General features: G+C 36.3%; 3 protein-coding genes across 3 annotated transcripts; all 3 read left to right on the top strand.

Moving 5' to 3' along the window:
- The first annotated feature begins 1,166 nt into the window (after positions 1–1,166).
- LOC147566598 (transmembrane emp24 domain-containing protein p24delta9-like) lies at positions 1,167–2,321 on the top strand. The gene is made up of 4 exons (XM_086654999.1): positions 1,167–1,370; positions 1,708–1,926; positions 2,003–2,079; positions 2,177–2,321. Exons 1-4 carry the CDS (start codon positions 1,167–1,169, stop codon positions 2,319–2,321), a joined length of 645 nt encoding a protein of 214 aa, XP_086511125.1.
- Positions 2,322–7,501: 5,180 nt separating this feature from the next.
- On the top strand, positions 7,502–10,417 carry LOC147566597 (pectinesterase 31-like). The gene is made up of 6 exons (XM_086653090.1): positions 7,502–8,108; positions 8,181–8,285; positions 8,372–8,449; positions 9,316–9,503; positions 9,722–9,895; positions 10,017–10,417. The coding sequence occupies exons 1-6, from the start codon at positions 7,866–7,868 to the stop codon at positions 10,177–10,179; spliced, it is 951 nt and encodes a 316-aa protein (XP_086509216.1). The 5' UTR covers positions 7,502–7,865; the 3' UTR covers positions 10,180–10,417.
- Positions 10,418–11,447: 1,030 nt separating this feature from the next.
- Positions 11,448–14,485, top strand: LOC147566596 (uncharacterized). The gene is made up of 4 exons (XM_086653089.1): positions 11,448–11,715; positions 12,732–12,854; positions 13,774–13,876; positions 13,961–14,485. The coding sequence occupies exons 1-4, from the start codon at positions 11,621–11,623 to the stop codon at positions 14,204–14,206; spliced, it is 567 nt and encodes a 188-aa protein (XP_086509215.1). The 5' UTR covers positions 11,448–11,620; the 3' UTR covers positions 14,207–14,485.
- Positions 14,486–14,822: the final 337 nt, after the last annotated feature.

The raw sequence follows: 14,822 nt of genomic DNA, 5'->3' as shown, positions 1-14,822 counted from the left end.
CATTGAGTTTATCTCAAACTGATTTCGTGGGGTTAGTCTGATCAGTTTCCGAATTTATCTCCCTAATTCTCTATCACGTTTCCTAGGCGGTTAGGGTTTTCTCTGAGGCTATATATACAGGCCGAATCTGAGAAGAGAAAATATACAACTCAATTTCGGCTATCTTCCTCTTTGGGAGTGATCGGAAATTAATAATTAGCACCACGGTTACTCCGAAATCACTTTCAAGACAGTGACATCCATACCACGACACAGTTAATAAAGTTCTTATCTACTCAACAGTTCCGTGGATCTACCCTATTTTCCAACATCAGTATCTACGACACGAGACCTAGAGGCAGAAATCAACCAGGTAACAACTTCAACCAAAGGTTATTGGTACTAAGTCAATAATTTTGTTTAAGAACATGCCATTTAGCTACCCACCAAAATATAAGTATCTGTCTGTGTTGTATATGTTTCCATCTTGCTCACGCATAGGATGTTATTAATTAAGTTTGAACTTTGATGTTTTAGCTCAAGTTCTAAGTTTCTTTTTCTTTTTCTTGCGTAGAGTTCGTCGAAGTGCGGATGAAGAATTGGAAGAAATCTATCAGATATGTTCAGAATAATATGTTTTATCTCAGAGAAATGTGTTTATATAGTTGAATACGATCTCGTTTTCGTTGATTTTTCGAATTGAGAGTTTATAATCAATTAGTACTATTATTTTGTGTGTTTTTAGAGACCAAAAGATGATGGAGCCCAACCAAACAACTTATAGTAGAATAGTATGGTTGACTTTCGGGCTTTCGGCTCACAATTCATCTCCTTGTCTATTGTAAGGTTGCACTTATGATATCTTATAACAATCTTTGAGAGGAAGAATCTCTTGGAGCTCCACAAAAACCTAGCTGATTTACACGACAACAAAATAAAAACCCAAAATTCCCTTTCCGGAACGACACAATGAGAGACAAAGAGTCAAAATACAATAAATTACCTAAAGACACTTAGGAGATAACTTATCAATATTTATGACTATGTTGTGATATAAATTAGTGAAACTTCTTGCATTTATAAAAACAAACTGATACATCTTTCATAATCTCTCAAGTTGAACTATTCCTCCATTTCTAACTCATTTAATCTCCAACCCCTCTGAATTGGCATCTACTGTTTTCGCCATGACGAGAATATTTGGAATTATCTTTCTACTTGTTGGAATTTTTTCGTTTTTGGCTCAATCTTTCAGATTTGATCTTAAATCCGGCAATACCAAGTGCATTGCTGAAAATATCAAAACTGGAACCTTGACAGTTGGGAAATACAATGTCATTAATCCAAATGAGGACCAAACAATTCCTGATACATATAAGATATCAGCTAGGGTAAGAAGCTTCCTGCATTTCTAACCTTTAATTTTACAAGTAACGAGAGAGAAAAAGAAAAATTAGACAGACTCTTAGACAAAAATCTTATGTAGTTTGTTGTGATTCGTGGTTTAGTGGATTAGAATCATCAAAAGCACGAATTATATCAAGCCACATAAGATTTCTGCAAGAATCTGCCTAGTTTTTCTACTTGCCCAAGTTCTTTTTTTAATCCTATTTGAATTAAGTTTATGTTCTCCAACCCATAACACTTTCACTCCCTAAATCGGGCCGGCCGACGTACATCTTCAACGGGGCAGGCATAGAGTCATTAATCTTAATTTTTAACGCGCAGGTTACTTCAGTTGGTGGGATTATTTATCACAGAGCAGATATTGTGGAATCAGGAGAATTTGGGTTTACAGGAAAGGAAGATGGTAATTATATTACTTGTTTTTGGCTTCCTAATTATAATCCTTCAGGGCCTCCTGTGACTGTAACTATTAATTTTGATTGGAGAAGTGGTGTTGCTGCTAAGAATTGGCGTCATGTAGTCTCCAAAGGCCAAATTGATGTAAGTAATCTCTCTGTACTTTCCCATTTTATTTTCAATTGTAAGTACGAAAATAATTTTCTTTTTTTTCGTAAAGTTTGTGGAAGTGCAGTTGAAGAACTTGGAGGATACTATCACATCTGTTCACGATGAAATGTTTTATCTTCGAGAAAGGTGTTTATATAGTCAAGAACAATCTCAGTTTCATTAATTATAGTAATTGAGATTTTATAATCTACTAATATTGTTTTTTTTTGGGGGGGGATTTCAGGGAGGAAGAAATGATGGAGTTGAACCAAGCAACTAATACTAGAATGGCATGTTTGAGTTTCTGCTCACTGTTCATTAGCTTGTCTGTTGCAGGATTGCAGCTATGGCATTTGAAAACTTTCTTTGAAAGGAAGAAGCTCTTGTAGCTCCGCAATAACGTAGTTAATTTACACGGGAACGAAATAAAACCCAAAAATTTGTCTTCGAACTGACACACTGAGTGACCAAAGACTCTAACAAACAAACTCGAAAAGAGCAACACGATGAAAGTCAAATAAATATCTCTCGGCCCCTTGTCTGCTTATAATGTCTTGTAAAATTGTAGAGGCTTCGCTCGGATTAACAAACAAGCTAGATTACATGGATTCTTTTTCTCTCTCTCTGTCTCTAAAAGTTGAAACTTCTTGTATTTTTCAAAAATAAACCGTGGACATTTATAATCCTTTAAGTTGAATTCAACCATTTCTAACTCATTTAATCTCCAAACCACTGACTTGATCATCTAAGGTTTCCAAGATAACGAAAAACATTAGTTCTGTATGGTTCTCCACTTCTATGCTCTTCGGGTCTGGTCATTCAGGTCGACTAGAGCAGTTAGCTCTGGATCTTTTGTCGTTTGGATTGCGCTGACCACAATGAGCTTCATCTTCCTCACATCGTATTTCTACTCTAAGGGAGAGATGTGTTAATGGTGGTCATTACCTCCCAATGGCCCATTGTCCGAGGATGAGAGGAATTGGGATAAGTAAACTTGGGAATGATGATTGCAGAGAGTGTTTCTCGAAAGAGAGTTTGCATTGTGAGTTTCTTGTCTGCAATACTGCCTGAAATCTCCCCTTTGTTGTTCAACTTGTATACTGGTTTATCGTCCTATATTAAACAACGATAACTCCCTTCTGAAACCAATTCAGAGATTCTTTATGTAAAACAGATTGTTCTTATTCTGTTTTTAAAATTCCAAATAAGAATCATATTATAAAATAATAAAATAAGAAAAGAGATAGAGAACAGAAAATAGATTAATTAGAACAGAGGCAAGGGATCTCTTTCCTTAAGACTATAATTCGTCATGTTTAATGTACCAACAGTATAGGCGATTTGTCTCCCAGGATAAACCGGATTACCTTTTCGGGTCGGAGGTACTTGGATCTGAAAATCTTTCGAACGTCAGTAAGTATTGAGAACTCTTGAATGCTTTAAACTCCTTAATTCAAAGTGGATCTGAAAATCTTTCGAACGTCACATCTGGAGGGAACAGTCACAACCCTCTTGAAGAAAGGAGGTACAGATCCACGGGTTTAATCTGATCTGTCGGAACTAGATTTAATCTTGTCCGTCAGATTGTTGTTGGTATAAAAATAAAAATAAAGGCATCTATGCTCCTAGCGACGATGCGCACGTGCGTGCATCTCTAAAGCGTCCTAAACACCCATTCGCCCACACGCGTGCGCGGTTTGCGTGGTGCAAGCCACGCAAAGCATTGGACCTTTATGTCATTCATACTATAGTATGAGAGAGAAACTTATTATAAGTCTTTTATCTTCCTTTAACTTACCCGATACGAGACTTTCCTTAAATATTTCACATCTTTCCATACTTTAACCTAATACTTAAAAAATTAATATCTTATTCATACGAAACCGGTTTTGAGCAAACCAAAACTTGAAATTCAAGCCCTTGGCGAGACGAACGCAACGATACGTTATTTGAGTTGTTTCGACAATGAAAACTTCATCAAAAAGGCAAAAAACGCTCCTACTGGAGTGTCGATTCCAACACCCTTCTCCCTATGGAGTCATTGTACTTATATGGGGGATAATGGGGTCTTAATAATGCAAAGTCGATAACGGAGGCGTGAGAATGTAATTTTCGTGAAAGGATTTAGGGTCTTTAAAAACCTGAATTAAACCGTGAGGGATACGTGGCAGACATCGAGGAAGGTCCGACTATTGATGGTCCTTTAGATTTTTATGATGCGGCCAAGCTCGGAGAGTTAGTTGTGCTCGGGAAAGTCTAGATGTAAGCTTGTGGTTCTAAGCTCGTGGATCACGTATGTTATTCCTTTGATGGGCGTTAGCCAAGAAGTCATCACTCGGTGGTTGGATTAAGATTGGTTAGATCTTTAACAGTTGTTGCGTGGAGCGTGTGAGCCACATGAGTGGGATCGTTGGACAGTTCGGGACATAAATCGACTTTTTTGTTTAAGGCTCTAGAGGTTAGTCGGTTTCGCGGTCTAAAGGGTCGCTCGATCCCTGCTTATTTCATCGAAAGTGTACTTGCGACATAGACCGCGGCCGCTAATGTGCTTCCTCGAGTAGGACGACGCTCTGACTTTTGGTTCAGATACGGTGTGATGCCCCAAGCCTTAACAACTATTGATATTTTCCCTTATCCAGACACCTCAGGCCTAAGCCCATAGGTATAGGATTTTGTTTTTTGAGAAGGCTGCACGAGCACACCCAAATGACCTCGACACTTACTAAGCTTGAGCGTTCATCTATAGTCTACACCAGCGACACCCTCGCGAGCGATGTGAGACTATCACAATCTCCCATCCTCAGCGAAGAGTCGTTCTCGATTTTGATGCCACTTGTGACGTTCCAAGCCTTAGTGGTTATCGATATCGTCCCTCCTTTATACACATCAGACTCAAGTACACATGTAAGGATTTTGTTCTTGGCGAAGACTCTACAAGTTCACCCAAAAGGTCTTGTCTCTTACTAAGTTTGAGCGTTCACCTATAATTCAGACCCTGGACACTGTTGCAAGCCATGTGGGATTATCACATACGGATTTTTGCCCACATGATAATCAAATTTTAACTTAAATAATTATTAATTGAAAAAAAAACTATTAAAATCCATTTTCAATTCATTAAAACAATTTATAATTATAAATCGTCAAAGAAGTCCAAAAAATTTTATATATTATTTTGTCTTTGTGGAACAAATGATGATATATATGGACCATTTGGTGGTACCAAATCAATTTCAAAAAAAGATAAATGCAAAGCGAATACTTTAACTCGTTTATCTCAAATGCATCAGATTCGTAGAATAGATCAAAAGCAAAGATGTAAAGCTGGAAGTGGAACAAGTTGATTTTCAACTAATATAAGTAAAAGTTCTCACTATTTACTCTTTAAAAAATTATTTTTTGATCTAAAGAGTTACGTCTTAATAAAAAAAAAATACGCGTAAGAGAAAAAAATAGAGAAATCCGAGAGAGAATACGAGAAACAAATCTGGGAGAGAGACATAGCTGAGGGTGAGAGAGAGAGAAAAAAATCCAAGAAAAATAAAGAAAAAATTCAAGAAAAAGGTAGATTCAAAAGAGAGGAAAAAAATGATGATTTTGGCTAGAAATGGATGGTCAAGATGCCCAAGATGCTCATTTATTTTTTATATAAATGAGCATTACTGGACATTCTTTTTTTTTTTTGAAGGGAGCATTACTGGACGTTCAAACCGTTGAATACTCCAACAGTATAAATTACAGACGATTGAGAATTGAAATTCAAAAGTACAGAGAGAAAGAAAGAGAGAGAGAGAAAGAGAGAGAGAGAGAGAGAGTTGAATGGCAAGTCAATTTCATTCATACTATAGTATGAGAGAGAAACTTATTATAAGTCTTTTATCTTCCTTTAACTTACCCGATATGGAACTTTCCTTAAATATTTCACATCTTTCCATATTTTAACCTAATACTTAAAAAATTAATATCTTATTCATACGGAATCGGTTTTGAGCTAACCAAAACTTGAAATTCAAGCCCTTGGCGAGATGAATGCAACGATACGTCATTTGAGTCGTTTCGACAATGAAAACTTCATCAAAAAGGCAAAAAATGCTCCTGCTGAAGTGTCGATTCCAACACCCTTCTCCCCTTGGAGTCATTGTACTTATATGGAGGATAATGGGATCTTAATAGCGCAAAGTCGATAACGGAGGTGTGAGAATGTAACTTTCATGCAAGGATTTAGGGTCTTTAAAAACCTGAATCAAACCGTGAGGGATACGTGGCAGACATATCTAAGAAGGTCCGATCATTGGTGGTCCTTAAGATTTTTATGATGCGGCCAAGCTCGGAGAGTTAGTTGTGCTCGGGAAAGTCTAGATGTAAGCTTGTGGTTCTAAGCTCGTGGATCACGTATGTTATTCCTTTGATGGGCGTTAGCCAAGGAGTCATCACTCGGTGGTTGGATTAAGATTGGTTAGATCTTTAACCGTTGTTGCGTGGAGCGTGTGAGCCACATGAGTGGGATCGTTGGACAGTTCGGGACATAAATCAACTTTTTTGTTTAAGGCTCTAGAGGTTAGTCGGTTTCGCGGTCTAAAGGGTCGCTCGATCCTTGCTTATTTCATCGAAAGTGTACTTGCGACATAGACCGCGGACGCTAATGTGCTTCCTCGAGTAGGACGACGCTCTGAACTTTTGGTTCAGATACGGTGTGATGCCCCAAGCCTCTATCGATATTTTCCCTTATTCAGACACCTCAGGCCTAAGCCCATAGGTATAGGATTTTGTTTTTTGAAAAGGCTGCACGAGCCCACCCCAATAACCTCGACACTTATTAAGCTTGAGCGTTCATCTATAGTCTACACCAGCGACACCCTCGCGAGCGATGTGAGACTATCACAATCTCCCATCCTCAGCGAAGAGTCGTTCTCGATTTTGATGTCACTTGTGACGTTTCAAGCCTTAGTGGTTATCAATATTGTCCATCTTTTATACACATCAGACTCAAGTACACATGTAAGGATTTTGTTCTTGGCGAAGGCTCCACAAGTTCACCCAAAAGGTCTTGTGATCTTGTCTCTTACTAAGTTTGAGCATTCACCTATAATTCAGACCCTGGACACTCTTGCAAGCCATGTGGGATTATCACATACGGATTTTTGCCCACATGATAATCAAATTTTAACTTAAATAATTATTAATTGAAAAAAATAAACTATTAAAATCAATTTTCAATTAATTAAAACAATTTATAATTATAAATCGTCAAAGAAGTCCAAAAAATTTTATATATTATTTTGTCTTTGTGGAACAAATGATGATATATTTGGACCATTTGGTGGTACCAAATCAATTGCAAAAAAAGATAAATGGAAAGCGAATACTATAACTCGTTTTATCTCAAATGCATCAGATTCGTAGAATAGATCAAAAGCAAAGATGTAAAGCTGAAAGTGGAACAAGTTGATTTTCAACTAATATAAGTAAAAGTTCTCACTATTTACTCTTTAAAAAATTATTTTTTGATCTAAAGAGTTACGTCTTAATAAAAAAAATACAGGTAAGAGAAAAAAATAGAGAAATCCGAGAGAGAATACGAGAAACAAATCTGGGAGAGAGACATAGCTGAGGGTGAGAGAGAGAGAAAAAAATCCAAGAAAAATAAAGAAAAAATTCAAGAAAAAAGTAGATTCAAAAGAGAGGGAAAAAAATGATGATTTTGGCTAGAAATGGATGGTCAAGATGCCCAAGATGCTCATTTATTTTTTATATAAATGAGCATTACTGGACATTCTTTTTTTTGAAGGGAGCATTACTGGACGTTCAAACCGTTGAATACTCCAACAGTATAAATTACAGACGATTGAGAATTGAAATTCAAAAGTACAGAGAGAAAGAAAGAGAGAGAGAGAAAGAGAGAGAGAGAGAGAGAGAGAGAGAGAGAGAGTTGAATGGCAAGTCAATTTCTGACAGTATCTCAAGATGGAGCAGGAAATTTCCGAACGGTACAAGAAGCAATCGACGTTGTTCCACTTCGCAACACAATCCGTACAGTAATTCGAATTTCACCTGGGGTTTACAAACAACCAATTTATATACCCAAAACCAAAAATTTCATTACCTTTGCTGGTTTAAATCCAGAAGATACAATTCTCACCTGGAATAATACCGCCACCCAAATTGATCATCACCAGGTAATTAATTAATTATACCCTTTTCTCTGTTTTTCATCAAACCCCTGTTTTGATCTCTCTTTCTCTTTTTAGGGTTCCCGTTTGATTGGAACAGGAACGTTTGGATGTGGGAGTACAATAATTGAGGGTGAAGATTTTATTGCAGAGAATATCACATTTGAGAACTCTGCTCCTGAGGTAAGATACTAGATAGGGTTGTTAAGAAGTAAGGGTTTTTTTCTTGTTCATGTTTCTCAATTTTTGTTCATCATTTGATCTTTTAGGGTTCAGGTCAAGCTGTTGCCATTAGACTAACTGCTGATAGGTGTGCTTTCTATAATTGCAGATTTCTTGGATGGCAGGTAAGATTTTAGTTTTCATAGTTGATTTACTTTTGATTCATTCAATATGACTATAGGAGATTTTTGTGATTTTGATCTCATGACCTATAGCTAGAACATTTTTGTCAGTTTGTAAATGTCTAGAATGATGAAAGATGTGTAGTGAAATTGTGCAAGGAAAACCCACATAGAAGGTTACAAACTACAAGTATACTAAGTAGAGTGTCTTAAATTTTGTATGCTTAAATCAATATAAAACACGTGAAAATGAACACCTACCTATCTTCGTAGTTCCTTTCAACAAAAAAAAAAATACCTATCTTCGTAGTTATGAATTCTTCAAAATGAAAGCTACTTCATTTCAGATACTAAATATGTAGTTCTACATAATTTATGCAGACATGTAGTGAAAACTCTCTTGCTTTGTCTATAGAAGTTAGATATAGATAGATGGATGGATCATTTATGTAGCAAAAATCAGAACCATCATCAATTTTATTTTCAATGTAGTCGGGGCCAGTTGTGGCGTTAGCTACAACGAATGTGCGAAACGTTATTTTTCATGAATGCTCAAAATTTTGTCCAATTCCGGCACCCGTAGCTTCGCTTTTGACCGTTTCAGTCGCTTGCCTTTATTTTGGTTGCATCTATTTTTCGGCCAATTCCTCTACATCAGTTATTACATAGAATTCTCTACTTTTAACTTAGATTTGAAATTTGAATATTTTACGGATACAACGTTAGAGCCATGTTCTTGGTTCATATGAATATGATCTCGCATTTTTTCCTTCTTCTATCTTTCTTGCTTTGCTTTGAATCATGGAGTTTGTCTTCCAAGGTCTTCTTTTTTCTCACTTAAAGCTCTTTTCTTAATATATTTGGTGAAGGATACCTTGTATTTACATCATGGAAAGCAATATTTGAAAGATTGTTACATCGAAGGAAGTGTGGACTTTATCTTTGGGAATAGCACGGCTCTTTTTGAACATTGCCACATTCATTGCAAATCACCAGGATTCATAACCGCACAGAGCAGGAAATCATCTCAGGAGTCCACTGGTTATGTTTTCCTCAGGTGTTGGTTAACTCTACTTGTTAAACTACGATTTATAATCCTTTCGGAAATCCTAATTTGTGTTGCTAGAAATAACGAACTGACCCATATGATGTATGCTGGTTTCATCTCCGCTTTACTTTTTTTTTTCCTCTCTTTCTACATCTTCTAGAGATATTTTTGTTGTTTATTTTAACTTTCTTCGATGAAAATTGAATGATAAATTTAATTGAATTCAGGTGTACGATAACGGGGAATGGAAAAACTTGTTATGCGCATCTAGGTCGACCATGGGGACCTTTTGGAAGGGTAGTCTTTGCATTCACATGGATGGATGCATGTATAAAACTTGAAGGCTGGAACAACTGGGGCAAATCTGAAAATGAAAGAACTGCTTGTTTTTACGAATACAGGCAAGTTTTTTTCCTTTTTACTTAAGATTCGTAATCGAGCTAGCATTGACAAAAAGAAAAAATTAAATTCACCCGTGTGTAAATATTTGCATTTTGAGTTTCGTTCTTGGTAAATATGTAGGTGTTTTGGGCCAGGTAGCTCCCCAACTAAACGGGTAAACTGGGCACGCGAACTGATGAATGAAGAAGCAGCTCAGTTTCTGATGCATAGTTTTATTGATCCTGAACCAGACAGACCATGGTTGATTCAGAGAATGGGACTAAAGATACCATACTCCGCCTAATGAAATCATTAGTTACCGATTTGTTGTTGAACACCAAGAAAGTCGATGTTAAATAAAACTACCTATCTCTCTCTCTCAACGAGAATAATAGTTGTTCAGTAACTTGTGCCTGGAAGTTTGATGCTTGTGTTGTGTGGAGTGTAATTTACTTGTTACATTAATGAGGAAGTATTTCGAGTACGTTTTTTTTTATACTTATTTGATGATAGATAAATTCTTCTGGCTGAAGTATTAACCATATAATAGGTTACCAACCACTCATTAAAACTTAGAAAAAGAAAACGATATTAGACCTGTATCAAACGGATACATTTTCAGCTAACATGAATAAAATTTAAATTTATTTTGCTGCATTAACCTAGGGCACTGAGAGATTATAGGAAAATCTGGGACTGATTCTCTCCAAAATATGATTATAATCCTTTCATCAAGCATAGTTTACAACAACTAGCAAAGCGAACATCCTAATTTCATTAAACATTTAGAACATGTTTGTTTATGTAAACTTTCTTGGTTTTGTTGCAGAAAGAATCAACAAGCCTTGTTCGAATATTTACACATATACAAAGATACAAGTACACTAACAAAGATGTAACGACTGTCTAAGTAGGTGGCCGATATCATAGATAGGCTTCAAAATATCGGTATTTCTCGTTAGAAACCATTTATAATTTTCTTTTTTTTTTTAATGATCTTATCTTTTGATCTAGTTTTTGAAGTGGTTAAGTCCTTAGAAAGGATTTATCATAGATTTTAAGTTGAGTTCTAGTTATTTATAAGTAAAGAATCCGTTCCTCCAAATTTGAAAAATTCGAGTAGTCTCAGACTCGAACTAGGCCGAGACCCTCTGATTGGACAATCAGAGGCCAAGCCTGGCTTTGGCTCTCGAACTATCATGGACGGCTCTCGAACTATCTTGGACTGCCCAGTCTGAGAGCCAAAGCCAGACCCTCTTACTATCTGGTCTGAGATTTCTTTGACTGGTTCGATTCTGAGAGCATATTTACTTTCTTAGACTCTCCAGTTCGAGAAAAGTGTGCATTTCATTCAAAACAGAGCATGTTTACTTTCTTAGACTCTCCAGTTCGAGAAAAGTGTGCATTTCATTCAAAACTGTCTGACTCTGGCTGGTTCGATTCCGAGAGCAGTTTACTTTCTTAGACTCTCCCGTACGAGAAAAGTGTGCATTTCAGTCAAAACTGTCTGACTGAAGTCAACTCCTGTCTGACTGAAGTCAATCTCTTTTGAGGTGCCCTAAGAGCAATTTTGGGTGGGGAGGTGTGAAAATATGGGTGTGTTTAGTAATTTGTGCGTGTGAGTGTGTGAAATTTCGAAACCAAAATCCACAAGGGAGAAAGAAGCGAGTAACTTTGTAGTAGTAGAGTAGAGAGAAGAAATAGAGAGAAGAAATAGAGAGAGAGAGAGAGAGAGAGAGAGAGAGATGTCGTTCATGAAAGGAGATCTGCTAACAAAGACGAGGAAACTGGTTAAGGGTCTAGCTAAAGCCCAACCTGTATGGCTCAAAGCTATGGAAGAGTCAGTTTTCTCTCCCTTCTTCACTTTCTTCTTCATTGCTTTTCTTTTTCTTTTTCTTTTTTTTGTCATTCCAAATGATTTACTCTCTCTTTAACAGACAGAGGGAGTCTTTTATCTAATTGCATATAAAATGGATTTATTTGGTTTCCAACTAATAAAAGTCTTCTCTATTTTTATCATTGAAAACGAATTTAGGTTCAGGGGATCGATTCGTTCAGTAAAACCCTAATCTAGCTAATTAGTTTTTTTTTTGGGGGGTGGGGTGGGGGGCTGTGTTTGACCTATAGAGCTAATGGGCGCCTTTTCTATATTGAATCTTCTGTTTTTGACGAATTTATGTTTAGGGGAACGATTCATGACACAATTACATCATTTAGCTTATTAGATAGTGGAATTAGGTCATAAGTCATAACTGTGGTGACACTGATACTTTAGAAGATTGAATAAGTACACAACTACCATGAAAAAAATGACTGCCCAAAGGTCTACGAAAAGAACCCTCAAAATGGCATGATGACAAACCCTCAAGGGCATCAAGAACTACATTTACATTATATATGTAATATACACACACACACACACAGGAGAGCATAACCCGTGCTCACCGGGCACGAACAATGTTATCAAATGCCTAATTTCTACCCCTGAAGATAAGTTTGAGAGGTGTAATTTTAGCCATTGAAGAGGGTTTGGAGATAAGTTTAGGAGGTATAGTCTCCCCCTTTGAGATAATTTTGAGAAGTTTAATCTTAGCCATTGAAGAGGGTTTGAAGATAAGTTTAGGAGGTATAATCTCAACCTTGGAGATAAGTTTGGAGGTGTAATCTTAGCCATTGAAGAGGAGGGTATAACTAAAAAACACACCCTCCTCCCTTATTATATAGATATGCGGTACTCTAGAATTTCTCTAAGTTGAAGGCTGGATGGATATCCTACGCTAATTTGTGCATGTTAATCTATTTTTGATGTATTAGTAGTATAATCTGACTGCATTTTACATGTTCATGAATCATTAGGGCTCCACCTGTGACATTTCCTCGAACAGATGGAAAATTTGAAAAGATTACCCTTCCTGAAGATATATATGTAAAGAAATTCTTTCAGAAGCATCCGGAATCTAAATACGAAGATGCTATCAGGTATTATGTGTTTAACTTTCTTTTTCTGTTGATTGATTTGAGTAAGTTTACTTGAAGATATATAACCATGGCTGAGTTTATTATTGTATTTGTTGAAACTTCTGGCGTTAGAAATATACCTACTAAACGGAATTATATTGGTTGAAGTGAGTTTTGTGTCACATCTTTTAATCAATGTTGGATACTTCAATTTTATTCATAAATTTATGGAACTTCCAGCAAATAAAAATAATTGAAAGTACTTGGGTTAAAAAATGAGAAAATGTTTTTCTCATTAGCAATTGATTTTCAAGGGATGCTTCTAAAATTACTTGTTTCAATATCATAATCGTTATCATTAATTGAGATTATCAGAGGAATCAAACTTCATAATCAACAACAACAGCAGAAGCAGAAGCAACATTGTGAGAATTGAATGGATAAATACTTCAATTCTAGTTCGTCTTTGATGTTGTTAGCATTAACTGTATCACTTTTATTATTACCATTACTACTTCCACCTTTGCCTCCGCAGCCGTTGATGTTACTTCTTGTACAGTTGGGAAACATAGTTGGTCTTATGTTTCTTGTTTTATTTCCTTCTTATGTTACTAATGTAGTCATTTCATCTTCCTAGCATGTATAAAAGAAAAAAGGTTTTTGTTCAAATCCTTTTAGTTCAAGAAATCGGTTAGTAGTACAATACGATTAGTAGATAGTATTCAATGAAAGAAAACAAACAATAGTTGGAACAATCAATATGCGTGATGCAACTGTTGTCGCATTACATCCAAAAATTCCTTCTTGAGCAGCTCCGAGGATAGGACTCTTTATAACATGGAAAGACAACATGTAGAACCTAGAGCAAAAAAATATTATTTTTTGAAATTTTATGATATTAATTGTCTTTAACTACTTTGGGGTTTTTATGGTTCAACAGGTTTAGTGGTTTTGATCCTCCTCCAGCTCGTGTTTTTGGTTGGAGGGTGCTCGAACTTAAAGAGCAGGGAGTGAGTGAAGAGGAAGCCATGGCTGTAGCTGATGTATGTACACTTCTCTTAAAAGCTACATTTTCCCTCCACTTATTTTTATTAAATGCCTATTTTCTCCTGTTCTGGTGCATGCAGATGGAATATAGACAAGAGAAGAAAGGAAAGAAACAAGCATACAAAAGGTTGAAGGAAATTGCACGGCTTCAAGGAACAAAGGCACCTCCAAACCCTTATCCGAGTGCCATTAAGGAAATACAAGCCGAGGAAAGGAAGTATGTTCGTGAGCGTTTCAATAATCCGAAGATTCTTGAAATCGTGCAGAAGATGAAAGAGGATAAGGCGTTTGAAATGGCTGAAAGGCGAAAAGCGGGTGGTTGGTAGGTAGTCTCCTCTCACAAAGATTGGATTAGTACTCTGAATTACTTCATCCACCAAATATTGTTATGAGGTTGATACCTAACTGAATTTTGATCAATCAGACCCATAGAGTAAGAGCTTTCTGTTTTGGTTATGCCCTTGTATCTCTTGATGAAGAAATAATCATGCATACATGAGAAATAATAGTACATCACTTCTGTATTCGAAATTCTTTTTAGTCATATGAACTAAAATATATGCTTCAGATTAGGTTAAGGAGAAGTTGGATTCTTCTTACTCCAATGTATACTGTGCTTATTCTTTTTATTGGTTAAAACTCTCTGCAAGTAATTTGGACCTATTACTAGTTGAGCCTCAATTCCAAGGTGAACCCATTAAGGGACCCCAAGTATCACCCCCAAAATGCTAATCTAGGTGGTGTTTGGTTAAATTTGAATTGGGGAAGACAAACAGAAGATGAAGACAACTAAAGCAAGTAAACTTATTTCTTTCTTTTTTCCAGCTAAAAGAGGCCCTTTTATATGAACAAGAAATTGGACTTTTTAAAGTTAAAAGACAAGTTATTATTTGCTTGGTAAAAAATCCAACATTCGTATTTTGTTTGTTTAAAAACTCAATA

This window comes from Eschscholzia californica, unplaced genomic scaffold (genome assembly GCF_041429995.1).
Source record: "Eschscholzia californica isolate CP2 unplaced genomic scaffold, dmEscCali1.0.p SCAF_1, whole genome shotgun sequence".
Classification (NCBI taxonomy): Eukaryota; Viridiplantae; Streptophyta; class Magnoliopsida; order Ranunculales; family Papaveraceae; genus Eschscholzia; species Eschscholzia californica.
This window is presented reverse-complemented; position numbering and strand designations above follow the sequence as displayed.

What these genes read in the sequence shown, in the direction of transcription:
- LOC147566598 (XM_086654999.1), top strand. Translation starts at nt 1,167, where the DNA reads ATGACGAGAATATTTGGAATTATCTTTCTACTTGTTGGAATTTTTTCG. An exon ending in TCTCCAAAGGCCAAATTGAT is followed by an intron (nt 1,927 to 2,002) that starts GTAAGTAATCTC and finishes TTTTTCGTAAAG; the next exon opens with TTTGTGGAAGTGCAGTTGAA. An exon ending in ATGTTTTATCTTCGAGAAAG is followed by an intron (nt 2,080 to 2,176) that starts GTGTTTATATAG and finishes GGGGGATTTCAG; the next exon opens with GGAGGAAGAAATGATGGAGT.
- LOC147566596 (XM_086653089.1), top strand. Translation starts at nt 11,621, where the DNA reads ATGTCGTTCATGAAAGGAGATCTGCTAACAAAGACGAGGAAACTGGTT. An exon ending in TGGCTCAAAGCTATGGAAGA is followed by an intron (nt 11,716 to 12,731) that starts GTCAGTTTTCTC and finishes ATGAATCATTAG; the next exon opens with GGCTCCACCTGTGACATTTC. An exon ending in AAATACGAAGATGCTATCAG is followed by an intron (nt 12,855 to 13,773) that starts GTATTATGTGTT and finishes ATGGTTCAACAG; the next exon opens with GTTTAGTGGTTTTGATCCTC.
- LOC147566597 (XM_086653090.1), top strand. Translation starts at nt 7,866, where the DNA reads ATGGCAAGTCAATTTCTGACAGTATCTCAAGATGGAGCAGGAAATTTC. An exon ending in TTGAGAACTCTGCTCCTGAG is followed by an intron (nt 8,286 to 8,371) that starts GTAAGATACTAG and finishes TTGATCTTTTAG; the next exon opens with GGTTCAGGTCAAGCTGTTGC. An exon ending in ACTGGTTATGTTTTCCTCAG is followed by an intron (nt 9,504 to 9,721) that starts GTGTTGGTTAAC and finishes AATTGAATTCAG; the next exon opens with GTGTACGATAACGGGGAATG.